This window comes from Bombina bombina, chromosome 3 (assembly GCF_027579735.1).
Source record: "Bombina bombina isolate aBomBom1 chromosome 3, aBomBom1.pri, whole genome shotgun sequence".
NCBI classification, from domain to species: Eukaryota; Metazoa; Chordata; class Amphibia; order Anura; family Bombinatoridae; genus Bombina; species Bombina bombina.
Window position 1 is genome coordinate 360,670,414 of NC_069501.1, and position 27,244 is coordinate 360,697,657.

General features: G+C 41.5%; 1 protein-coding gene across 1 annotated transcript in view; it reads left to right on the top strand.

Moving 5' to 3' along the window:
* The window catches only part of USP9X (ubiquitin specific peptidase 9 X-linked), a gene marked incomplete in the record, with an annotated part of 1,177,890 nt that overhangs the window by 617,686 nt on the left and 532,960 nt on the right, over positions 1-27,244 (top strand). The window contains 1 exon segment of the mRNA XM_053706481.1: positions 12,124-12,257. Within this exon segment, the coding sequence (XP_053562456.1) occupies positions 12,124-12,257 (134 nt within the window).

A 27,244-nucleotide genomic window follows, 5' to 3' on the forward strand; every position in this document is an offset into this window, starting at 1 on the left:
TTGCCCTCCCTCATAAGTCTGATGAGGAGGATACGTCAGTAGCCTCTGAGGGTGAAATCACAGATTCATACAGTATTATTCCTTCATCTGATACTGAAGAAGTAAACTTCAGATTTAAGCTTGAACACCTTTGTGTACTGTTAAAGGAGGTATTGGCTTCTTTGGACAACTCTGATACTTCTGTCTTTGTCAACCCTAAGAAGTCTAGTAAACTTAATAAATACTATGATGTTCCTTCCTCTGTGAAAGTTTTTCCTGTCCCAGACCATGTGACTGAGATTATTTCACAGGAATGGGAGAAGCCAGGGATTCCTTTCTCCCGTCTCCCGTATTTAAAAACATAATTTATGCTTACCTGATAAATTCCTTTCTTCTGTAGTGTGATCAGTCCACGGGTCATCATTACTTCTGGGATATTACTCCTCCCCAACAGGAAGTGCAAGAGGATTCACCCAGCAGAGCTGCATATAGCTCCTCCCCTCTACGTCACTCCCAGTCATTCGACCAAGGACCAACGAGAAAGGAAAAGCCAAGGGTGAAGTGGTGACTGGAGTATAAATTAAAAAATATTTACCTGCCTTAAAAACAGGGCGGGCCGTGGACTGATCACACTACAGAAGAAAGGAATTTATCAGGTAAGCATAAATTATGTTTTCTTCTGTTAAGTGTGATCAGTCCACGGGTCATCATTACTTCTGGGATACCAATACCAAAGCAAAAGTACACGGATGACGGGAGGGATAGGCAGGCTCTTTATACAGAAGGAACCACTGCCTGAAGAACCTTTCTCCCAAAAATAGCCTCTGATGAAGCAAAAGTGTCAAATTTGTAAAATTTGGAAAAAGTATGAAGCGAAGACCAAGTTGCAGCCTTGCAAATCTGTTCAACAGAGGCCTCATTCTTGAAGGCCCAAGTGGAAGCCACAGCTCTAGTAGAATGAGCTGTAATTCTTTCAGGAGGCTGCTTTCCAGCAGTCTCATAAGCTAAACGAATTATGCTACAAAGCCAAAAAGAAAGAGAGGTAGCGGAAGCTTTTTGACCTCTCCTCTGCCCAGAGTAAATGACAAACAGAGAAGACGTTTGTCGAAATTCCTTAGTTGCCTGTAAGTAAAATTTTAGAGCACGGACTACATCCAGGTTGTGCAGTAGACGTTCCTTCTTTGAAGAAGGATTTGGGCATAAAGAAGGAACAACAATCTCTTGATTGATATTCCTGTTAGTAACTACCTTAGGTAAGAACCCAGGTTTAGTACGCAGGACTACCTTATCCGAATGAAAAATCAAATAAGGAGAATCACAATGTAAGGCTGATAATTCAGAGACTCTTCGAGCCGAGGAAATAGCCATTAGAAATAGAACTTTCCAAGATAACAACTTTATATCAATGGAATGAAGGGGTTCAAACGGAACGCCCTGTAAAACATTAAGAACAAGGTTTAAACTCCATGGTGGAGCAACAGTTTTAAACACAGGCTTAATTCTGGCCAAAGCCTGACAAAAAGCCTGGACGTCAGGAACTTCTGACAGACGTTTGTGTAACAGAATGGACAGAGCTGAGATCTGTCCCTTTAATGAACTAGCAGATAAACCCTTTTCTAAACCTTCTTGTAGAAAAGACAATATCCTAGGAATCCTAACCTTACTCCAAGAGTAACCTTTGGATTCACACCAATATAGGTATTTACGCCATATCTTATGGTAAATCTTTCTGGTAACAGGTTTCCTAGCCTGTATTAAGGTATCAATAACTGACTCAGAAAATCCACGTCTTGATAAAATCAAGCGTTCAATTTCCAAGCAGTCAGCTTCAGAGAAGTTAGATTTTGATGTTTGAAGGGACCCTGTATCAGAAGGTCCTGTTTCAGAGGTAGAGAGACCAAGGTGGACAGGATGACATGTCCACCAGGTCTGCATACCAAGTCCTGCGTGGCCACGCAGGTGCTATTAGAATCACTGATGCTCTCTCTTGTTTGATTCTGGCAATCAATCGAGGAAGCAACGGGAAGGGTGGAAACACGTAAGCCATCCTGAAGTCCCAAGGTGCTGTCAGAGCATCTATCAGGACTGCTCCTGGATCCCTGGATCTGGACCCGTAACGAGGAAGCTTGGCGTTCTGTCGAGACGCCATGAGATCTATCTCTGGTTTGCCCCAACGTCGAAGTATTTGGGCAAAGACCTCCGGATGAAGTTCCCACTCCCCCGGATGAAAAGTCTGACGACTTAAGAAATCCGCCTCCCAGTTCTCCACTCCCGGGATGTGGATTGCTGACAGGTGGCAAGAGTGAGACTCTGCCCAGCAAATTATCTTTGATACTTCCATCATAGCTTGGGAGCTTCTTGTCCCTCCCTGATGGTTGATGTAAGCTACAGTCGTGATGTTGTCCGACTGAAACCTGATGAACCCCCGAGTTGTCAACTGGGGCCAAGCCAGGAGGGCATTGAGAACTGCTCTCAATTCCAGAATGTTTATTGGCAGGAGACTCTCCTCATGACTCCATTGTCCCTGAGCCTTCAGAGAATTCCAGACGGCACCCCAACCTAGAAGGCTGGCGTCTGTTGTTACAATTGTCCAGTCTGGTCTGCTGAATGGCATCCCCCTGGACAGATGTGGCCGAGAAAGCCACCATAGAAGAGAATTTCTGGTCTCTTGATCCAGATTCAGAGAAGGGGATAAGTCTGAGTAATCCCCATTCCACTGACTTAGCATGCACAGTTGCAGTGGTCTGAGGTGTAAGCGTGCAAAGGGTACTATGTCCATTGCCGCTACCATTAAGCCGATTACCTCCATGCATTGAGCCACTGACGGGTGTTGAATGGAATGAAGGGTGCGGCAAGCACTTTGAAGTCTTGTTAGCCTGTCCTCTGTCAGGTAAATCTTCATTTCTACAGAATCTATAAGAGTCCCCAGGAAGGGAACTCTTGTGAGTGGAACGAGTGAACTTTTCTTTTCGTTCACCTTCCATCCATGTGACCTTAGAAATGCCAGCACTAACTCTGTATGAGACTTGGCAGTTTGAAAGCTTGAAGCTTGTATCAGAATGTTGTCTAGGTATGGAGCTACCGAGATTCCCCGCGGTCTTAGTACCGCCAGAAGAGCACCCAGAACCTTTGTGAAGATTCTTGGAGCTGTAGCCAATCCGAATGGAAGAGCCACAAACTGGTAATGCCTGTCTAGGAAGGCAAACCTTAGGTACCGATAATGATCTTTGTGAATCGGTATGTGAAGGTAAGCATCTTTTAAATCTACAGTGGTCATGTATTGACCCTCTTGGATCATAGGTAAAATTGTCCGAATAGTCTCCATCTTGAACGATGGAACTCTTAGGAATTTGTTTAGGATCTTTAAGTCCAGGATTGGTCTGAAAGTTCCCTCTTTTTTGGGAACCACAAACAGATTTGAGTAAAACCCCTGTCCCTGTTCCGATCGTGGAACTGGATGGATTACTCCCATTAACAAGAGCTCTTGTACGCAGCGTAGAAACGCCTCTTTCTTTGTCTGGATTGTTGACAATCTTGACAGATGAAATCTCTCTCTTGGAGGAGAGTATTTGAAGTCCAGAAGGTATCCCTGAGATATTATCTCTAGTGCCCAGGGATCCTGAACATCTCTTGCCCAAGCCTGGGCGAAGAGAGAAAGTCTGCCCCCCACTAGATCCGATCCCGGATCGGGGGCCCTCAATTCATGCTGTTTTAGGGGCAACAGCAGGTTTCCTAGTCTGCTTGCCCTTGTTCCAGGACTGGTTAGGTTTCCAGCCTTGTCTGTAGCGAGCAACAGCTCCTTCCTGTTTTGGTGCAGAGGAAGTTGATGCTGCTCCTGCTTTGAAATTACGAAAGGAACGAAAATTAGACTGTCTAGTCTTGGCTTTGGCTTTGTCCTGAGGCAGGGCATGGCCTTTACCTCCTGTAATGTCAGCGATAATCTCTTTCAACCCGGGCCCGAATAAGGTCTGCCCTTTGAAAGGTATATTAAGCAATTTAGACTTAGAAGTAACATCAGCTGACCAGGATTTTAGCCACAGCGCCCTGCGTGCCTGAATGGCGAATCCTGAATTCTTCGCCGTAAGTTTAGTAAGATGTACTACGGCCTCCGAAATGAATGAATTAGCTAGTTTAAGGACCCTAAGCCTGTCCGTAATGTCGTCCAGAGTAGCTGAACCAATGTTCTCTTCCAGAGACTCAATCCAGAATGCCGCTGCAGCCGTGATCGGCGCAATGCATGCAAGGGGTTGCAATATAAAACCTTGTTGAACAAACATTTTCTTAAGGTAACCCTCTAACTTTTTATCCATTGGATCTGAAAAAGCACAGCTATCCTCCACCGGGATAGTGGTACGCTTAGCTAAGGTAGAAACTGCTCCCTCCACCTTAGGGACCGTTTGCCATAAGTCCCTTGTGGTGGCGTCTATTGGAAACATTTTTCTAAATATCGGAGGGGGTGAGAACGGCACACCGGGTCTATCCCACTCCTTAGTAACAATTTCAGTAAGTCTCTTAGGTATAGGAAAAACCTCAGTACTCGTCGGTACCGCAAAATATTTATCCAACCTACACATTTTCTCTGGTATTGCAACTGTGTTACAATCATTCAGAGCCGCTAACACCTCCCCTAGTAATACACGGAGGTTTTCCAGTTTAAATTTAAAATTTGAAATATCTGAATCCAGTCTGTTTGGATCAGAACCGTCACCCACAGAATGAAGTTCTCCGTCCTCATGTTCTGCCACCTGTGACGCAGTGTCTGACATGGCCCTAATATTATCAGCGCACTCTGTTCTCACCCCAGAGTGATCACGCTTACCTCTTAGTTCTGGTAATTTAGCCAAAACCTCAGTCATAACAGTAGCCATATCCTGTAATGTGATTTGTAATGGCCGCCCAGATGTACTCGGCGCTACAATATCACGCACCTCCCTCTGAGCGGGAGATGTAGGTACTGACACGTGAGGCGAGTTAGTCGGCATAACTCTCCCCTCGTTGTTTGGTGAAATTTGTTCAATTTGTACAGATTGACTTTTATTTAAAGTAGCATCAATACAGTTAGTACATAAATTTCTATTGGGCTCCACTTTGGCATTGCAACAAATGACACAGGTATCATCCTCTGAGTCAGACATGTTTAACACACTAGCAAATAAACTTGCAACTTGGAAATACAATTCAATTAGAATAATATTAAAACGTACTGTGCCTTTAAGAAGCACAGAAGATCTATGACAGTTGAAAATTAATAAATTGAAACAGTTATAGCCTCAATCCTTGTAAACAACACAACTTTAGCAAAGGTTTAATCCCATTAGCAAAGATAACAAATTCTGAAAGCAGGAAACAAATTACAGAATAAACGTTTTTTATCTCAGTCAAACTATAATTCTCACAGCTCTGCTGAGAGAAATTACCTCCCTCAAAATAAGTTTTGAAGACCCCTGAGCTCTGTAGAGATGAACCGGATCATGCAGGGAATACAATGAGTTGCTGACTGAAATATTTGATGCATAGTAAAAGCGCCAAAAAACGGCCCCTCCCCCTCACACACAGCAGTGAGGGAGAACAGAAACTGTCAGAAAAACAGATTAAGCAACTGCCAAGTGGAAAAATAGTGCCCAAACATTTATTCACACAGTACCTCAGCAAATGAAAACGATTTTACATTCCAGCAAAAACGTTAAACATAATCTCTAGTTATTAAACAGCTTTATGTATTTCTTACAGTGTAATTCTAGTGAAGTACCATTCCCCAGAATACTGAAGTGTAAAGTATACATACATGACATTATATCGGTATGGCAGGATTTTCTCATCAATTCCATTGTCAGAAAATAAAAACTGCTACATACCTCTATGCAGATTCATCTGCCCGCTGTCCCCTGATCTGAAGTTTACCTCTCTCCTCAGATGGCCGAGAACAGCAATATGATCTTAACTACTCCGGCTAAAATCATAGCAAAACTCTGGTAGATTCTTCTTCAAACTCTGCCAGAGAGGTAATAACACACTCCGGTGCTATTTTAAAATAACAAACTTTTGATTGAAGATATAAAACTAAGTATAATCACCATAGTCCTCTCACACATCCTATCTAGTCGTTGGGTGCAAGAGAATGACTGGGAGTGACGTAGAGGGGAGGAGCTATATGCAGCTCTGCTGGGTGAATCCTCTTGCACTTCCTGTTGGGGAGGAGTAATATCCCAGAAGTAATGATGACCCGTGGACTGATCACACTTAACAGAAGAAAAGAGGTTTCCTGTTGCTGACTCCATTAAAGATTCTTGGTGCATGGTGCCTAAAGTAGAAGGGGCTATTTTGACTTTGGCTAAGACAACTAAGATCCCTATACAGGATAGCTGCTCCTTAAAGGATCGCATGGACAAAAAAATGGAAGCTTATTTGAGGATGATGTATGTTCATCAAGGTATTTAATGGCAACCTGCAGTTTTTATTGCCACAGTAGCAAGTGCGCCATCTTATTGGTGCAACGCCTTGTCTGAATCAATTTTAGTAGAGACTCCGTTGGAGGAGATTAAAGATAGGATTAAGGCTCTCAAACTAGCCAATTTCTTTATTTCTGATGCTAACTTGCAAGTTATTAGACTGGGAGCCAAGATGTCTGGCTTCACTGTCCTAGCTCGCAGGGCATTGTGGCTAAAATCTTGGTCAGCTGATGTTACCTCTAAGTCCAAGCTTCTGGCGTTTCCTTACAAGGGTAAGACCTTGTTCGGACCTGGTCTGGCAGAAATAATTTCTATTACGGGTGAAAAAGGGTCTTTTCTACCGCAAGACCAGAACAGACTCAATGGATGTCAAAGTAGTTTTCGTTCCTTTCGTAACTTCAAATGTCAAAAGTCTTCCTCTCCCTCTTTCAAGCAGGAGCAGTCTAAGTCTCCTTGGAACAAATTTTAAAGGTACTCCCACAGCACTACCCCAGTGGTTATCTAGGCTGAACCGATAGACAGCTTTCCCCAAAGACTATCGGGTATTTTACAGTATGACAAAAAAGGAGGTAGGAACAGCGCTAAAAAAGCTTAAAAATAACTACAACCACTGTTAAAGTTAATATATATATATATATATATATAATTTTAATGACTAAAAATAAACATACAATGTTAAAATTCCTTTAAAAATGAGATGCCATATACTCGTTACTAAATAGATTTTATATACAATCTATATATAGTCTAATTGTGACCGGTTACTCTATAATACAAAATACACTCTTCTAAAAATGGCTATGAAAAAAAATTGCTTCAAATTAATTTGCAAGACTAGACACTTGATAATCTTGAATAAAGTAGGGTAAAAATAATACCATAAAATTGTGTCATAAAATTATGTCATATAATTATATCCATAAGACTGTGTCATATAATTATATCTATAAGACTACAGCGGATATTACATTCATTGGTTATGTTAGGCTCCGAAGTTAAGTATCACTCTGGTGTCCGTAATACACTGTGTTAAAAACTTCAGAGATTTGCCTTTGAAACAATTGAAGGATTCCCTTATGGCAGGTATGATGATGTAACTTGACAATGTAGCTTTACAATCAGACCCCCCACTATGTGGGTTTAAGGGAAAATAGTGTATGGTGTCGTTGGAGGTATTCAAAACACCTTTCCAATCAATGATTAACTCAGTCTTTTAGTGTGAAAACACTTAATTGCATCCTCAGGTTTACGTCCGTTTCTTACCCGCCTTGTTCAGTGGGTTGCGCACACCTCTTCTTACTGTGTACTGCTCCACTTCTATTACGAGTTGCCGCTTTACCGTTCTGCAAGATCATATTTCCATGATTGTCTTGAAGGATACTGGTTAGTGTTAGCTTGTCTAAACCTTTAGTCTCTATCATTCCCTTCAGTGGCTAAGTGCATGGAAGTTTTAGGTCTCATGATTGCAGCATTGGATGCGATCCCCTTTGCTCGTTTTCATATGAGTCCTCTTCAGCTTTGCATGTTGCACCAATGGTGCAGGGATTATACTCAGATATCACAGTTTATATACTTCAGTCCCAAAATTCGTCAATCTCGGTCTTGGTGGTTAAATCATCACCTTATTGTTCAAGGGGCCTCCTTTGTTCATCCTTCCTGGACTGTGATCACAACAGATGCAAGTCTTACAGGTTGAGGAGCTATCTGGGGGTCTCTGACAGCACAAGGGGTTTGGGAACCTCAGGAGGCGAGGTTACTAATCAATATTTTAGAACTCTGTGCTATTTTTAGAGCTCTTCAGGCTTGGCCTCTATTAAAGAGTGAGAACTTTATATTCAATTCCAGACAGACAATATCACTACAGGGGCATATGTCGATCATCATGGGGGGGACTCGCAGTCCTTCAGCAATGAACAAAGTTTCTTGGATACTTTCTTGGGTGGAATCCAACAAATATCCCAGGAGTAGACAATTTGGAAGCGGATTATCTCAGTCGTCAGACTTTACATCCGGGAGAGTAGTCTCTCCATCCAGATGTGTTTTTTCAATTGGTACAGATGTGGGGTCCTCCAGAAATAGATTTGATGGCCTCACGTCTGAACAAGAAGCTTCCAAGATATCTTTCCAGGTCCAAGGATCCTCAGGCGGAGATGGTAGATGCTCTAGCAGTTCCTTGGTTTTACCAACCTGCTTAAATTTTTCCGCCTCTGGTTCTTCTTCCAAAGATGATCTCAAAGATTATAATGGAACATTATGTGTTTTTGATAGCTCCAGCTTGGCCTCTCAGGTTTTGGTATGCGGACCTTGTCAAGATGTCCAGTTGCCAACCTTAGCGACTTCCTTTAAAGGACCAGTCAACACTGTAGATTTGCATAATCAACAAATGCAAAATAACAAGACAATGTAATAGCACTTAGTCTGAACTTCAAATGAGTAGTAGATTTTTTTTTTTCTGAAAATTTTAAAAGTTATGTCTTTTTCCACTCCCCCTGTACCATGTGACATCCATCAACCAATCACAAATGCATACACGTACCATGTGACGGCAATCAGCCATTCACAAATGCATACACACATTCTTGCACATGTTCAGTAGGAGCTGGTGACTCAAAAAGTTTAAATATAAAAAGACTGTGCACATTTTGTTAGTGGAAGTAAATTGGAAAGTTGTTTAACCCCTTAATGACCACAATGTACCCTGTATGTCACTTGTCGTTAAGGGTTTTTTCAGGACATAATAGCACAAGTCTAGCAAGAACACCCTATTAATGCCCTCTCTCCAGAAGGCTTTGTGGAATAGAGCAGTCTTAACGCTGGTGGCAAGACCGCACTATAAAACAATCAAGTCCCAAAAAAAGGCCAGCGACCTTCTTTTTACAGTTTCTTCAGGATGGTTTGGATAAGGGTTTGTCTGCAAATACTTTGAAATGACAAGTTTTTGCTCTTTCTGTCTTATTTCATAAAAAGATTGCTAAACTTAAATAAAAAAAAAAAAAAAAAAGATTGCTAAACTTGATATTCACTGTTTTGTTCAGGCTTTGATTTTTTTTAATTCATGATTCATTCAGGTAGAGCATGCAATTTTAAGCAACTTTCTAATTTACTCCTATTATCAAATTTCTTCATTCTCTTGGTATCTTTATTTGAAATGCAATAATGTAAGTTTAGATGCCGGTCCATTTTTGGTGAACAACCTGGGTTGTTCTTGCTGATTGGTGGATAATTTCATCCACCAATAAAAAAGTGCTGTCCAGTCCTAAAACAAAAATAGCTTAGATACCTTCTTTTTCAACTAAAGATAGCAAGAGAATGAAGAAAAATTGATAATATGAGTAAATTAGAAAGTTGCTTAAAATTGCATGCTCTATCTGAATCACAAAATAAAATATTTGGGTTCAGTGTCCCTTTAAATTACTTACTTGGAAAGTGTTATTTCTTTTGTCTATCTCTTCTGCTAGAAGAGTTTCTGAGTTGTCTGCTGTCTTGTGTGTCTCCTTATCTGATTTTCCATGAAGATAAAGCTGTTTTGCGGATTTTCTTTACATTTTTGCCTCAGGTTATGAATTCTAACAACATTAATACGGAAATTGTTGTTCCTTCTTTATGTCCTAATCCTAAGAATACTCTTGAAAGGTCTTTACATTCTTTGGATGTTGTAAGAGCTTTGAAATATTATATTGAGGCTACTAAGGTTTTCAGAAAGACTTCTAGTCTATTTATTTTGTCTGGCTCTAGGAAAGGTCAGAAAGCCTCGTCCATTTCTTTGGCATCTTGGTTGAAACTTTTGATTCACAAAACTTATTTGGAGGCGTGGCAGTCTCCGCCTCAGAGAATTACAGCTCATTCTACTAGATCAGTTGCCGCCACTTGGGCTTTTAAGAATGAAGCTTCAGTTGATCAAATTTGAAAAGCAACAACTTGGTCTTCTTTGCATACTTTTACTAAACTTTACCATTTTGATATGTTTGCTTCTTCAGAAGCAGCCTTTGGTAGAAAGGTTCTTCAGGCAGTTGTCAGTTTGATTCTAATGCCTTTTTGATTTGTTTTTTTTGGCATTTTTAAGAAAACTTAAATATTTTTGTGGATTTAATTTCTCAGCAGATTTAGCTGTTTTTATTTTATTCTTCCCTCTCTAGTGACTCGTGGACTTTCACATCTTGGGTATTATATCCCATACATCACTAGCTCATTGACTCTTGCCACTTACATGAAATAAAACATAATTTATTAATTTAAGAACTTACCTGATAAATTAATTTCTTTCATAGTGGCAAGAGTCCATGAGACCCACCCTATTTTTTGTGGTTTTGATTTTTTTGTATTAAGCACATTTTTTTTTCTCCAGTTCCTCTCTTGTATGCCTTTTACTCCTCACTTCTTGGCTATACATTAAACTGAATTATGAGTGAGGTGGTAGGTGTATTTATAGGCATTTTGAGGTTTGGGAACTTGCCCCCTCCAGGTAGGAATGTATATCCCATACGTCGCTAGCTCATGGACTCTTGCCACTATGAAAGAAATGAATTTATCTGATAAGTTCTTACATAAATTATGTTATATATTTCATGAATACTTTTAAAGGACAGTATGCTGTGATTTTTTTTTCTCCCCTTCAATGTGTTTCCACTGATCCATTTTTACCTGCTGGGTTTATTAATTCGTTTTATAGATCAATCCTTTAGCTTTTATTTTACAATTTTAAATAGCTTTTTTTTGCCTGCTGTATCCCCAACTATACTGAAAATTTCAGTGCATAACTGCTGTTTATAGAAAAGCTATAGAAACAAAGTTTAGAAGAAATCACACTGCCAGTAGGGAATAGGACAGAGATGTAATAAAATGTTAATTTTCCATTGTTCTTTCTGAATATTAGTCAGTGTATACATTGAGAGATAAGATAAGGATGATTATGAGTATAAAGAGAGACATGACGATGAGGTCTTTTTTCCTTGCAAGCTCAGTCCATTTGATTGGGTTGTGGTTTCAATAAGCATTAATAGCTGATTTTCATGATTCAGACAGAGCATCTATCTGATTTGATTCCTTCTCTCTGTATCCTTTATTGAAAATCATACATTGGTGTACTTGGGAGAAGCTATGCACTACTGGGAGCTAGCTGCCGATTGAAGGACTCTTGTCATTGGCTCATGTTAGGTTTTCAGCTAGCTCCCAGTATTGCATTACTGCTCTTTTGATAAAGGATACCAAGAGAATGAAGCAAATTTAATAATATAAGTAAATTGGAAAGTTGTTTAAAATTATATACTCTGACTCAAGAAAGAAAATGTTTGGGATTAGTTATAAAATTAAAGATTGTTTTTCTGCTTTTATGTTAATCCTTTGCTCCCACCAAAAGGTATACATGCTATTCCTTTTGATAAACTTATTTTCTACTTCTTTTAACTCTTTAAGTAACTATTTATTGCTTTAATGGGAATAGTAAAAAGCAAATATGTCTGACATTTTAGTATAAATAAAAAAAAAAAAGCCAAAATGGATAAGGTTTAAATTAGTATTGCAATGAACAGGAAGTGCATAATTTTGCACAGCTTATCCCTAGAGACTGATGCTACCTAAAGACAGATTTGTTAGTAGAAAGCATTAAAACAAATTATTAAGTACAGGAACATGTATCTTTGTTTAAAGAAAAAACATTAAATAACTGTTTTTATTTTGTTTTAATTTATTATTGCAGTCAAACACAGCGTAGCCCTCATGTGTTTTACCGACATGATTTAATTAACCAGCTCCAGCATAATCATGCCCTTGTTACTTTAGTGGCAGAAAATCTCTCATCCTACATGGAAACTATGCGGCAGTATGCAAAAGGTGAGTTTTTTTTTCTTTTTTTTTCTTTTTGGTTTCTTTAACGTAACTTCATTTTACATCAAAGGGCGATTTAAATGCAAAAATCACATGCTCTAATTCAAGCATTTATTGATTTGTGTTTCATGCTTATTATATATTTAAAGTCAATCCTAGTGTTACTTCATGCAGAAAGCTCCTTTGTATCAAGCTTTGCCGCTCTGAGCTGCTAAAGCAGCTCACAGCAGAACGCTATTTTGCTAAGAGGTGACGTTACTACCCCTTAGCAAATAGCATGCAGGAAATCTGGTGCCACAGGGGGAGACAAGCTATATTGGCTAAGAGGTGACAATGTCACCTCTCAAGTAAACAGTGTACTGCCGTGGGCTGCCTTAGCAGCTCAGTGTGGCAACGCTTGAAACAAAGGAGCTTTTTGTTTCAATGGTCAATCCTAGCGTTTCACAAACGCTAGAATTTACTTTCACTTTAACATCTTCAAAGTTCTGTCTGGGAACCACAACACACTAAATCTCCTGAGCAGGAAACTGCCTTTTACCTGATTAGGAGCAGCATGCACAGACTTTGTCGCCCATTTCTTGCTCAGGAGCTGTTATGACAACCTCGTTTATGGAAAGAATACCAAGAAATGTTAAGTTCTGTAATGGCTAAAGTGGACAAATACGATTAAGGCAGCTGTTACAGAAGTCAATGCAGAATGTGTGTTCTGTTTCTTTTTGGTGTTTAATCCTTTGCTTGACAAAAAAAAGTATAGGAGCAAATTAAAGAATTGAGTGTATATATTTATTCACACACACACAAATATACACTTATATTAATATATTTATACTTACGCACATATACACTTATACAAGTCATCACGCGTGTGGGAATATTCCCCTCCTGACCACTTGAAGGAGGCAAAATACTCCCCAATACACCAGAGCTTTAAATACCTCCTACTTTGCATGATCCTTAGTCATTTTCTTTTGCCTCCTTGATGAGGAGTGAGGTGAAAGGGAAGTGCAAGATCTACTAACTGTTTGAAAAGGGAACCTCTAACTAATCTGAGGCCCAACTGCTTCTTGTACAGAGGAACAGACCAGGAGTCATCAGCTAGGGAGTGAATGGTCATTGTGAGGAATGTCGCAGGCCTCCCAGGTAAAATGTGGACTTTTCCAATAACTTGTGGATCCACAGCCCTCCCCAGGTGAAAGTGGACTTTTTGACCAATCCCCTGGTTTAAGATGCTGGTACTAACTCAGATCTTTGTCATCATGCTTGCAATGCTTAGGGTGGGCTTGTCTACTGGAAGTTGGTTGCACCTGGGGTAAGTGGATAGAGGTACTAAAAGATAAGTACCTGCACCTTACAAGCCCACCGACTTTTAGTATGAGCATGTACACATGCACTAATAAGCACTAATATGCACTTAATAAACTTGTTTTTCTTTTTAAAGACATGAGTCCACGGATCATCATCCTTGTGGGATTTCACCTCCTGGTCAGCAGGAGGAGGCAAAGAGCACCACAGCAGAGATGTTAAATAGCTCCTCCCTTCCCTCCCACTCCAGTCATTCTCTTTGCCTATGTTAGTGATAGGAAGAGGTAAAGTGAGGTGTTAGGTTAAATTCTTCAATCAAGAGTTTATTATTTTTAAAGTAGTGCCAGAGAGGGCTACTTTGTTCTATGGTGTAGCCTTAGTCAATATCAGTCTCTACAGTAGAACTTTGGTGGCTTTAGAGCTATGGGAACTTGTGGGACATACTTCTCACTGTGCCTCCCATTTTCAGCTGCCCTATATCCTTCAGCCTGAGATTCTTTCTGACTCAGCATGACTTTATCTCTCAGGCCAATGTGAGGGAGAGGACCTCTCAAGCTTGGGAACTGCCCTACTGCCAGGCAGTGTTTGAGCTAAGTGCTACCTTTTCTAGGATTTAAAAGGACATTGAATCCAAATTTTTTCTTTCATGCTTCAGATAGAGCATGAAATTTTAAGCAACTTTTTAATTTACTCCTATTATCAAATTTTCTTCATTGTCTTGGTATCTTAAGTTGAAATGCAAGAATGTAAGTTTAGATGCCGGCCCATTTTTGTTGAACAACCTGGGTTCTTGCTGATTGGTGGATAAATTCATCCACCAATAAAAAAGTGCTGTCCAGAGTCTGAACTGAATAAAAAAGCTTAGATGCCTTCTTTTTCAAATAAAGATAGCAAGAGAACAAAGAAAAATTGATAATAGGAGTAAATTAGAAAGTTGCTTAAAATTGCATACTCTCTGAATCACAAAAGAAAAAATTGGGATTCAGTGTCCCTTTAAGGAGTCTCAGTGTTTGTTAACTTAGCACTATGGCACATAAGGGGTTTATGGGAAGCCTTATTTATGTGGGGACATTGTCAGACTTTCAGAATCAAAGTCTTGTTTGGGCAGTGATTTGGTGCAGGCACTGGGGCTGGAGTTATGTTGCTAATTTTATTTTTACTACAATGGAGGGCTCCAGTGGTTTCACTTTAGACTTGCAGCACGCCCACGAAGGGCGGGACTTCCTGCTTTTTGGCGCCTCTGCTTGTAGCGCTATTTCCAAGCAGTTGCAGGACTTCAGATGTGTTGTACTAGGGTTTTTCTGGGCTAGAGCAGCATGTAGACACCTTTCATGCGCTTTTATCACAGATGCGTTCCTACTCTGGTTTTTCTGGCAGACTGCAGTAACGGATAGTTGTCTTCTGGGATCCGGTAGCATTGGTTAAGGTAGGAGCACCTCAGCAGGTTGCTGTGGTGCAGAGGTTTAATTAATTCTTATTTTTTCTGACCGTTTTATTGCTACAGCAAAATTGGCAGTTTTGACAAGAAAAAGAAAAAACGTTTAAATTTAAAGAGACAGTAATGGTTTTTGATAATTTTATTTTATTGCTATTCCCAGTATTTTTTCTGCTCAATATCAATATTTTATGTGAAGGGATGGATCAAGAACAAGTGCAAGCCATTACATGTGCTTTATGTCTTGATGCAAATGTGGAACCACCAATCCCTTTCTGTCCTACATGTATTGAAAGGACTAAGTTTTAGGGATAACATTTTTACTGTGCCAATCTCCCCTCAGGCAGATGTTGTCAAAGAGTCTTCTGATGAAGGTCAATTTATGCCGCAACTTTCTCCCCAAGCGTCTCAAAAATTAACGCCCCCACCAGCAGCGCCCTACACTTCTGCTCTAACACCTGCTGGAGTTACTTTAAAAGACATAGCTGCGGTTATGTCTTCCACAATTTCTGATGCGTTGTCTGCTTTTCCTATACTTCAAGGCAAGCGCAAGAGGAAAGACAAACATGTTATCAGTGAGGTTTCTGATGCCATGGTGGCAGTCTCAGAGGCACCCTCCCAGGGAGCTGAGATGGAGGGTATAGAGGTATTATCAGATAGCGAGATTTCAGATTCAGAGAGTTCTTTATCTGTGACTGATTCAGAGGTTGTCTCTTTCCGATTTAAACTTGTCAGGGATTTTTCCCTGTTGTGTTTGCCATGTGCTGCTGGCAGCCATTTTACACACCTCTCTTCCTGACTATGGTGCATTGTGGGGGATGCTGCTCAATTCCTGCACTTCATTTTATGGCCAGACTGGTGTGCATCATCCATGTGAGACAGGATGCAGTCTCAGAATTGTGATGTCATCACTTATTATTTAAAGGGCCTCTGTTCACTATGCTTTGCCTTTGCGTTGTCTCAGACCTGTTTGTGAGAGTTCCTGTGTATTGCCTGGCTGCCTGACGTCCTTCCTGGTTCCTGATCCCTGACTTGTTCCTGACTCTGCTGTTTTCCTTGTTCCTGATTCCGGCTCGTCTGACTATTCGCTTTGGCTCCTGACTCGGCTCGTCTGACTACCAGCTCTGGTTTTGATTCCTGGCTTATTTGACTTGTGGACTTTTTATTATTTTTTACTATTAATAAAGTTGTGATTATTTTTGCACTTCTCGTCTCAGTCTGATTCCTGGCACCCTGACAAAACTAGAACACCTCCGTCTGTTACTCAGGGAGTTGTTGGTTACCTTAGACAATTCCACAGTAGTAGTCGCTCCTGAGAAGACGAGTAAATTGGACAGATATTTCGAAGTTCCTACTTTCTCAGATGTTTTTCCAGTTCCTAAGTGAGCTTCGGAGATTTTTTCTAAGGAATGGGGGAGACCAGGTATTCCCTTCCCTCCGTCTCCTATTTTCAGAAAGATGTTTCCTATAGCTGACGCTGTCAAGGAAGCTTGGCAATCGGTTCCTAAGGTAGAAGGGGCTATTTCCACTTTAGCCAAGTGAACTACTATTCCTATTGAGGATAGTTGTGCCTTTAAAGACCCCATGGACAAGAAGTTGGAGGGTCTACTTAAAAAGATTTATGTTCACCAGGGTCTGCTGTTGCAGCCGACTGCGTGCATTGCTACTGTTACTAGTGCGGCAGCTTATTGGTTTGATGCTCTGTCCGAGTCTCTTAAGTCTGATACTTCTTTGGAGGAGATCCAAGATAGGATTAAAGCTCTGAAGTTAGCCAATGCTTTTATTACGGATGCTTCTCTGCAAATTATTTAATTAGCAGCTAAGAGTTCAGGGTTCTCTATCCTAGCCCGCAGAGCTTTATGGTTAAAACCTTGGTCTGCGGACGTTTCATCTAAGTCTAAGCTTCTAGCTATTCCTTACAAGGGAAAGACCTTGTTTGGACCTGGCCTGAAGGAAATTATCTCTGACATCACGGGAGGTAAGGGTCACCCCCTTCCTCAGGATAAGAACCATAAACAAAAAGGATGACAAAGTAATTTTCAGTCCTTTCGCAATTTCAAGGGAAATTCTTTCTCTTCCTCCTCTAAACAGAAAGGAAACTATTCGCAATCTAAGCCTACTTGGAGACCCAACCAGCCTTGGATCAAGGGTAAACAGTCCAAGAAGCCTGCTGCTGACTCCAAAACAGCATGAAGGGCATGCTCTCAATCCGGATCTGGTGGGGGGCAGACTTTCTTTCTTCGTTCAGGCTTGGGTGCGAGACGTTCAGGATCCCTGGGCTATAGAAATAGTGTCCCAGGGATGCAAACTGGAGTTCAAAAATGTTCCTCCCCGAGGAAGATTTCTTCTTTCAAGATTATCTGCAAACCAGATAAAAAGAGAGGCATTCTTACATTGTGTAAGAGACCTCTCCTCCCTGGGAGTGATTATTCCCGTTCCTGTACAGGAACACGGGCAGGGCTTTTATTCAAATCTGTTTGTAGTTCCCAAGGAGGAGGGAACTTTCAGACCTTTCTTAGACCTCAAGAGTCTGAACAACTATTCGTACCATTCTTCCATTGATCCAAGAGGGTCAATTTATGACAGTGGACTTAAAGGATGCATATCTACATGTTCCTATCCACAGAGATCATCACAAGTTCCTAAGGTTTGCCTTTCTAGACAGACCCTTTCAGTTCGTGGCTCTTCCTTTCGGGCTGGCCATGGCACCCAGAATTTTCACAAAGGTTCTGGGGTCTCTGCTGGCGGTTCTAAGACCACGGGGCATTGCGGTGGCTCTTAACTGGATAATATTCTAATCCAGGCGCCATCAAGTCAACGAGCAAGGTCCCATACCGACATTGTACTATCCTTCCTGAGAACTCACGGGTGGAAGGTAAATCTGGAAAAGAGTTCCTTAATCCCGAAGACAAGGGTGACTTTAATCAATTCTATATTTATAAGGGTTTTTCTGACAGAGTAATAAATTTAAAAAAGTGGCGCTACAGTAGCTTTAAGTATTAAAAACTATGGTTAATGTATACTAATATGGTTTAATAACAGGGAATATATGCCTTTAGAAAATATAAGTATATAATTCTAAAACACTAAATTAAATGTGTGTAATATAAACATACAGTTTTTTTAAAAAACTCATTAAGAAAACAACCTAAAATGATTTGATATAATGAGATGATAAACAAATGTCACTTGAGATATATATTTATATATTAAAAAAAAATATGTGAATTTAGCTTATTTTAATAGTGCATAAATAAACATCATAGAACAAACAAAACAAAGATTATGTACATCAAGCTATCTTCAAAAATTTAGTTGATCAACTGATAAAAAATTCATATAAAAAACATAGGTAAAAAGAGAGAGAGTGCCCAGAGTTTAAAAAGTCTTGATCGACATAAAGTTAATCCTTTCTGAAATTGGATGTCCTAATCCAATGGGTAAGTAAAGAAAAATCCCTTTTTTTTAAAACAGATAGGCGTGGGAAATAGGTAAGCGTTTATATTGATTTTTGCTGTACCTATAGTCAAAGGAAAAAGGTAATATCTTTTGCGGCAAAAGAAAAGATTATCAATTTGTCTCTAAGGAGTTAATTCGTTTCTCTAGCTGTACCTATAAATAAGGGTAACAGTCTTTTACGGCAAAAAATAGCAGTTTCAATTTTTCTCTATAGATGTGATGCGGTAGTTAAGCTTAGACAGTGCTGGCCAGCCGCTATTTAAAACTTTCTGTATTCCGCTATGGATTGTTAAGAGCACAGTTAAATATACACAGATCTTACTTGTCAGATTTCAATACTTAGAGTGGATGTGTATGTAGCCTGCTATGCAGGTAATCTCACCCTTCAGCGTCCACACTCTGAGATCTGGAATGCTTCTGAAGTCGGTGCTCTGTAATGCAAATGGTGGTTGGTTCCGGTTGTTTTTAGACTTGCACAAGTCACCTGTGATGAACCGGTAATCTTTTCCTCTGTGTTTCTCCTGCTCTTAGTACTTAAATGTACGCAGGAGAGTGTAAACAGCTTGCAAACCTCCCGGTTTGGTTGGAGATCCTTCTTTGGTATGGAGACACAGCTTTCTACGCGTTTCACCCGATTTCTGGGCTTTTTCAAGATGCCATGTACGTACAAATATCTCACGTCAGTGCACACTACACTGTAATCTCAAGTAGACTGTTTCATTGGAGTAGCAGACCTCCACGCGCGCACCCTGCTCTGTTGGTGTTCCCAGGGTCAGGGTTCCGTCACTTTGCGGCTTCCGGGATGCGAGATGATTCCCTGCAGGGTTTGTACGTACACTGCATCTTGAAAAAGCCCAGAAATCGGGTGAAACGCGTAGAAAGCTGTGTCTCCATACCAAAGAAGGATCTCCAACCAAACCCGGGAGGTTTGCAAGCGGTTTACCCTCCCCTGCGTACATTTAAGTACTAAGAGCAGGAGAAACACAGAGGAAAAGATTACCGGTTCATCACAGGTGACTTGCGCAAGTCGGAAAACAACCGGAACCAACCACCATTTGCATTACAGAGCACCGACTTCAGAAGCATTCCAGATCTCAGCGTGTGGACGCTGAAGGGTGAGATTACCTGCATAGCAGGCTACATACACATCCACCCTAAGTATTGAAATCTGACAAGTAAGATCTGTGTGTATTTAACTGTGCTCTTAGCAATCCATAGCGGAATACAGAAAGTTTTAAATAGCGGCTGGCCACCACTGTCTAAATCTTTGTTTTGTTTGTTCTATGATGTTTGTTTATGCACTATTAAAATAAGCTAAATTTACATAATTTTTTTTTATATATATATATCTTAATTTGTTGCTGCATCTTTTTATCAAGTGACATTTGTTTATCATCTCATTATATCAAATCATTTTAGGTTGTTTTCTTAATGAGTTTTTAAAAAAACTGCATGTTTATATTACACACATTTAATTTAGTGTTTTAGAATTATATACTTATATTTTCTAAAGGCATATATTCCCTGTTATTAAACCATATTAGTATACACTACCCATAGTTTTTAATACTTTAAAGCTACTGTAGCGCCACTTTTTTAAATTTATTACTTATCACATTTTTTATAACCAGGAGGAGGTTATTATAAAAGAGGCCTAAGTCCAGCGCTAGAAACTTATCCTTTAATTTTTTCTGACAGAGGTCAGGAAATCAGATTCTAGATGCCTCTCAAGCCCTTCAGTCCAATCCTCGGCCGTCAGTGGCCCAGTGCATGGAAGTAATCGGACTGATGGTGGCGGCAATGGACATCATCCCGTTTGCTCGGTTTCACCTCAGACCTCTGCAGTTACACATGCTCAGGCAGTGGAATGGAGATCATGCAGACTTGTCTCCTCGAATAACCCTGGAACAGGAGACGAGGGACTCACTTCAGTGGTGGTTGTCTCTGGATCATCTATCCCAGGGAACATGCTTTCGCAGACCATCCTGGGTGATTGTGACAACAGATGTCAACCTTCTAGGATGGGGAGCTGTCTGGGGTCCCCTAAAGGCTCAGGGAGTGTGGACTCAGGCAGAGTCTGTTCATCCTATAAACATTCTGGAACTGAGAGCGATCTTCAATGCTCTTCTGGCCTGGCCTCAGTTGGCTTCGGCCCAGTTCATCAGATTCCAGACGGACAACATAACGACAGTGGCTTACATCAATCATCAGGTTGGAACGAGGAGTTCCTTAGCGATGACCGAGGTAGCCAAGATAATCCGGTGGGCGGAGGCCCATTCTTGCCATCTGTCAGCGATCCACATCCCAGGGGTGGACAACTGGGAGGCGGACTTTCTGAGCAGGCAGACCTTTCATCCGGGAGAGTGGGAACTCCATCTGGAAGTATTCTCCAACCTGATTCTCAAATGGGGTCAGCCGGAGTTAGATCTCATGGCATCTCGTCAGAATGTGAAGCTCCCAATATACGGGTCAAGGTCCAGGGATCCCCATGCGGAACTGATAGATGCTCTAGCAGTTCCTTGGTCCTTCAGCCTAGCATATCTTTTTCCCCCGTTTGCTCTTCTTCCTCGGGTCATTGCTTGAATCAAACAGGAGAAGGCATCAGTGATCCTCATTGCTCCTGCGTGGCCTCGCATGATTTGGTATGCCGATCTGGTGGCATGTCATCCCTGTCACCTTGGAGACTGCCATTGAGGAAGGATCTTCTCATTCAAGGACCCTTCCTTCATCCAAATCTAATTTCTCTGAAGCTGACTGCTTGGAGATTGATCGCTTAATCCAATCCAAGCGGGGTTTTTCTGATTCGGTCATAGAGACCTTGATTCAGGCGCGTAAGCCTGTAACTAGAAAGATTTACTTTAAGATATTGCGTAAATATATTTTGGTTTGAATCCAAGGGCTACTCATGGAGTAGAGTTAGGATTTCCAGAATTTTGTCTTTTCTCCAAGAAGGATTGGAGAAGGGTTTATCGGCAAGTTCCCTAAAGGGTCAGATCTCTGCCTTATCTATTTTGTTACACAAACGTCTGGCAGATGTCTCAGATGTTCAATCCCTTTGTCAGGCCTTGGTTAGGATCAGGCCTGTGTTCAAACCAGTTACTCCTCCATGGAGTCTGAATTTAGTTCTTCAAGGGGCTCCATTTGAGCCTATGCATTCCTTCGATATTAAGTTGTTATCTTGGAAAGTTTTATTTCTTGTTGCTATTTCTTCAGGGCGAAGAGTGTCTGAGCTTTCGGTGTTGCAATACAATTCGCCTTACCTTATTTTCCATTCGGATAAGGTAGTTTTACGTACTAAACTAGGGTTCCTTCATAAGGTTGTTTGAGACAGGAACATTAATCAGGAGATTGTTGTTCCTTCCTTGTGTCCTAATCCTTCTTCTCAGAAGGAACGTCTTCTGCACAATTTGGATGTAGTCCGTGCTTTGAAGTTTTACTTGCAAGCAACTAAAGACTTTCGTCAGTCTTCTTCTCTGTTTGTTTGTAATTTTCTCTGGAAAACGTAAGGGTCAGAAAGCTACTGCTACCTCTCTTTCTTTTTGGTTGAAGACTATCCGCTTTGCATATGAGACTGCTGGACAGCAGCCTCCTGAAAGAATTACGGCTCATTCCACTAGGGCGGTTGCTTCCTCATGGGCATTCAAAAATGAAGCTTCTGTGGAACAGATTTGCAGGGCTGCAACTTGGTCTTTCTTCACACTTTTTCTAAATTTTCTAAATTTGATACTTTTGCCTTGGCTGAGGCTGCTTTTGGGAGAAAGGTTCTTCAATTAGTGGTGCCTTCCGTTTAGGTTCCCTGTCTTGTCCCTCCCTTATCATCCGTGTACTCTAGCTTTGGTATTGTATCCCAAAAGTAAGGATGATGATCCGTGGACTCATCATGTCTTTAAAAAGAAAAGAAAAGAAAATTTATGTTTACCTGATAAATTGGTTTCTTTTTAGACACGATGAGTCCACGGCCCGCCCTGTTCTTTTTAAGACAGGGTGTTATTTTTAGTAAACTTCAGACACCTCTGCACCTTGGCTTTTCCTTTCTCTTCCTAACTTCGGTCGAATGACTGGAGTGGGAGGGAGGGATGGAGCTATTTAACAGCTCTGCTGTGGTGCTCTTTGCCTCCTCCAGGAGGTGAAATCCCACAAGTAAGGATGATGATCTGTGGACTCATCGTGTCTAAAAAGAAACAAATTTATCAGGTAAGCATAAATTTTATTTTTGAGTTCACTTACGCTTTAAATTTAGCGTGGTCAGCTTAACACTCAGAATTTGCTTCTGAGATATGCACAGTATGTTTTTTATTTTACTTTTGCTAAATTTCTGCTGGTTACCTTCCGGTGACGCAGGCACGTTAATTGTTATCAGTTTTAGCCTGCTTTTTAGCTCGCTTGTTCTGTTATGATCCTTTCCAGTTCCTGCGTTCTTGTAACATTCTTATCATGTAGAAAGGTTCTCAGGACCAGCGAAGGTGGTAAGCCACTCTTTTCATAAAAACTTGACTTTAAATTTGGGTTACAAATTCTATTTAACCCCTTTTTGCTGTTATAACATGTAAGCCTTATTACTGTATTTACAGTTTTTTTTTCCCGGTGCTTAAACCATATCGTAAGTTTGTGTGTGTGTATATATGTGTGTATATATAGATATACACACACATACTGTTTACCTTTTAAGAATTAATCAATGATACATTGTGCCTCTTTCTTCCCTTTGGGGTTACTGCCTATTTCCATCTTAATGGGAGGAGAGTCCAAAGCTTCATTCATTACTTGTGGGAATTAAGAACCTGGCCACCAGGAGGAGGCAAAGACACCCCAGCCAAAGGCTTAAATACCTCCCCCACTTCCCTCATCCTCCAGTCATTCTTTGCCTTTCGTCATAGGAGGTTGGCAGAGAAGTGTCAGAAGATTCGGAGTAGTCTCTTATGGAGAGTAGTACTCTTTAGAAAGGGACTGGAGTTTTAAGTACTGTAGTTCTATAAGCCTCTCAGTTAGCGCTTGGATGAAAGTTATAGTCCGGAGATGCAGTGAGAGTCTTTCTGCAAACTCATCCCGACTCAGATTAACAGCTCCTTAAGCAATCAGCGTTGACGAGTTTCGCTGCCTGCTTTTCTGCACTCAAGTCCATATCAGGAGCGATGCTACTACCCTGTCACAATTGAAAGGCCGTGTTCCTGTTCCACGGCATAGATTCTGGTAAGATCGTTTCATTTATACACATTTGGTAGCGCAAAAAGACAGGGTCACAGTGTGTCTCCTTTTATCTGTATCGAATCAAGGGTTAATATCCTCGGAAAGGGGATTATTGAACAGGGGGTATTTATGCATAATATTCTTTATTGTGTTTGATGCTGCGACATGTGTGAGATGAGGCTCTGTCAATGTGTTAACAGGCAGCTTTCCTTAGAGAGATATCGACGTGGCCTTTTTGGCACGTTTTCTCGTTAATGCAGGGGCGGTCCTGCATGACACTCCATGTGACCGGCTGTGGCCTCTTTTACTTCCTCTTCTTGACCGGCGGTTGCAGGAAACAAAGTGTTTTCTCTGTGGTCTGGGTCATAGTAGGTGGTAAGTGCCCCGGCCATTGGGTTATAAAGGTGCCATTTAATTTCTATCTAGTCCGTAATAAAGCGCAAGCTATTCCTGTGTTTGTGAGGTTCCGGTGGATTCACCTGCTCAATTATGTTCCACTTGCTTTAATAATATTGCAATATCTAAAAAGAATAAGATATTTAGTACAACTGTGCCGTCCACCTCTGAGGGTTCTCCGTCCCGCAAGGTGCAATCCCTACATTCATCTCCGATTACACATGCAGCTCCACAGGGCACTACTAATCCTCCCGCGGGAGGGGCCCTTTGGCCGCCAGATTTTGCTGAGCAGTTACAAACGGCGGTCTCTGCGGCCTTCAATGCCTTACCATGCCCTGCTAAGTGCAAGCGATAGGTGAAACTTAGCTATCCGTCCCAGTGGTCATCTACTCCATTGGATGTCTCTGATCGATTATCCGCGGATGAGGACAACTCTTCGGAGGACGCTCTTTCTGGGTTGGAATCGGCAACATCTAGACCTCCGGCTGCGGAGTAGCCAGACTTTGTTTAAGATGGAGCATTTGCGCTTTCTTTTGAAAGAGGTGCTTGCTACGTTAGAGGTTCCGGAACCAAAACTACCAGAGGAACTTTCAATCCCTTAGTTAGATAGGGTTTACGAGGACAGGGTGGTGACTCAGACCTTCCCGGTTCCCGTTAAGATGGCTAATATTATTTAGAACGAATGGGAGAAACTTGGCTCGTCCTTTTCTCCCTCTACTTCTTTTAAAAAACTGTTCCCCATTCTGGACTCGCAGCTTGAGCTGTTGGGGCCATCCCTAAGGTGGATGGTGCTATCTCAATGCTCGCTAAGCACAAAACTATCCCGCTCGAAGATAGCTCTTCGTTCAAGGTGCTCATGGATAAAAAATTGCAGTCCATGTTGATAAAAATGTTTCAGCTCACAGGGTTCGTTTTTCAACCCGCGGTGGCTGGTGCAGCTACGCTCTATCAGCTATGGTCGAGGTGGTGACTCCCCTCGAGGAGATACAGGAACAAATTAAAGCCTTAAGGGTAGCTAATTCATCTGTGATGCAAATATGCAGATTATTTGCCTAAATGCCAAGACATCAGGGTTTTCTGTTCTATCCCGTAGGGCTCTGTGGTTAGTGGTGGTCTGCTGACATGACTTCCATGTCTAGATTACTTTGCCTCCCTTTTCAATCTAAAGGAGAGTCCACAGCTTCATTCATTACTGTTGGGAATTAAGAACCTGGCCACCAGGAGGAGGCAAAGACACCCCAGCCAAAGTCTTAAATACCTCCCCCATTTCCCTCATCCCCCTGTCATTCTTTGCCTTTTGTCACAGACGATCAGAGTAGTCTCTTATGGAGGGTAGTACTCTTCGGGATGGGACTGGAGTTTTAAGTAGTCCTGTTAGCCTCTCAGTGAGAACCTGGGTGAAAGTTATAGTCCGGAGATACAGGGAGAGTCTTTCTGCGAAACCATCCCGACTCATATTAACAGCTTCACAAGCAATCCGCGTTGATGAGTTTCGCTGCCTGCTTTTTACACTCAAGTCCATGTCAGGAGCGAGGCTACTAACCTGTCACACTTGAAGGGCCATGTTTCTGTTCCACGGCGTAGATTCTTGTAAGATAGTTTCATTTTTATTACATAATGATAACATGGAAGACAGGCCTGTGTTCAAACCAGTTACTCCTCCATGGAGTCTGAATTTAGTTCTTCAAGGGGCTCCATTTGAGCCTATGCATTCCTTCGATATTAAGTTGTTATCTTGGAAAGTTTTATTTCTTGTTGCTATTTCTTCAGGGCGAAGAGTGTCTGAGCTTTCGGTGTTGCAATACAATTCGCCTTACCTTATTTTCCATTCGGATAAGGTAGTTTTACGTACTAAACTAGGGTTCCTTCATAAGGTTGTTTGAGACAGGAACATTAATCAGGAGATTGCCTGACTTTAGATTTAGGATGGAAAATTTGCGCTTTTTGCTGAGGCTAGTGCTTGCTACTCTGGAGCTTCCGGAACCGAAACTTCCAGAAGAACTTGCGATTCCTAAGCTTCATAAGGTATATGAGGACATGGTGGTGTCTCAGGACTTCCCGGTTCCTGTAAAAATGGCAAATATTATTAAGAATGAATGGGAGCGATTAGGTTCTTCCTTTTCCCCTTTTTCTTCCTTTTAAGAAACTGTTTCCTGTCCCAGAGTCTCAGCTGGAGCTGTGGGGTTCTGTCCCTAAGGTGGATGGTGCTATTTCCACGCTCGAGAAGCAGACAACTATTTCCCTGGAGGATAGTTGGTCAACACACAGGATTTGTTTTTCAGCCGACAGTGGCTGTAGCTACGGCCGCCGGAGCTGCAACATATTGGTGTGAATTCCTGTGTGAAATGGTCGAGGGGGAGACTTCCATCGACGATATACAGGACAAGATTAATGCGCTAAAGATCGCCAATTCTTTCATATGTGATGCCAATATGCAAATTATTCGCCTGAATGTTAAGGTGTAAGGTTTTTCTGTTTTAAGGTCGCAGGGCTCTGTGGCTAAAGTCTTGGTCTGCAGACATGACTTCTAAGTCGAGGCTGTGTCTGCCTTTTCAAGGAATGATTCTATTCGGTACAGGATTGGATTTGATCTTATCCATGGTTACTGGAGGCAAGGGAGCTTTCCTACCGCAGGATAAGAAGGCTTAGCCTAAAGGATCTACTTTTCATCCCTTTCGCGTGGACAAGGCCCAGCACCAGCAGCCCACCGCAAAAGCGGACCAGTCCAAGGGAACTTGGAAACCGGCTTATTCTTGGAACAAGTCTAAGCAGAGCAAGAAGCCTGCCGAGACAAAATCGGCATGAAGGGACGGCCCCCGACCGGTCTCTGGACCATGTAGGGGGCAGATTATATCTTGTCAGAAGCATGGTTGCAGGACGTTCAGGATCTTTGGTTCTGGACGTTGTCGCCCAGGGCTACAGGATAGGGTTCAGATTCCATCCACCCAGGGGCAGATTCCTCCTATCAAACCTGTCTTCAAGACCAGAAAATAGAGAAGCCTTTCTAGAATGTGTGAGAGATCTCTCCTCTCTAGGTGTCATCGTACCAGTATCCCAAGCAGAAAGGGGTCTAGGGTACTATTCAATTCTTTTTGTGGTTCCAAAGAGTGAGGGCATATTCCGCTCGATTCTGAAGTGTTTAAACAAGTTTCTGAGTGTTCCATCGTTCAAAATGGAAATGATCAGATCTATACTGCCCCTAGTTAAAGAGGGA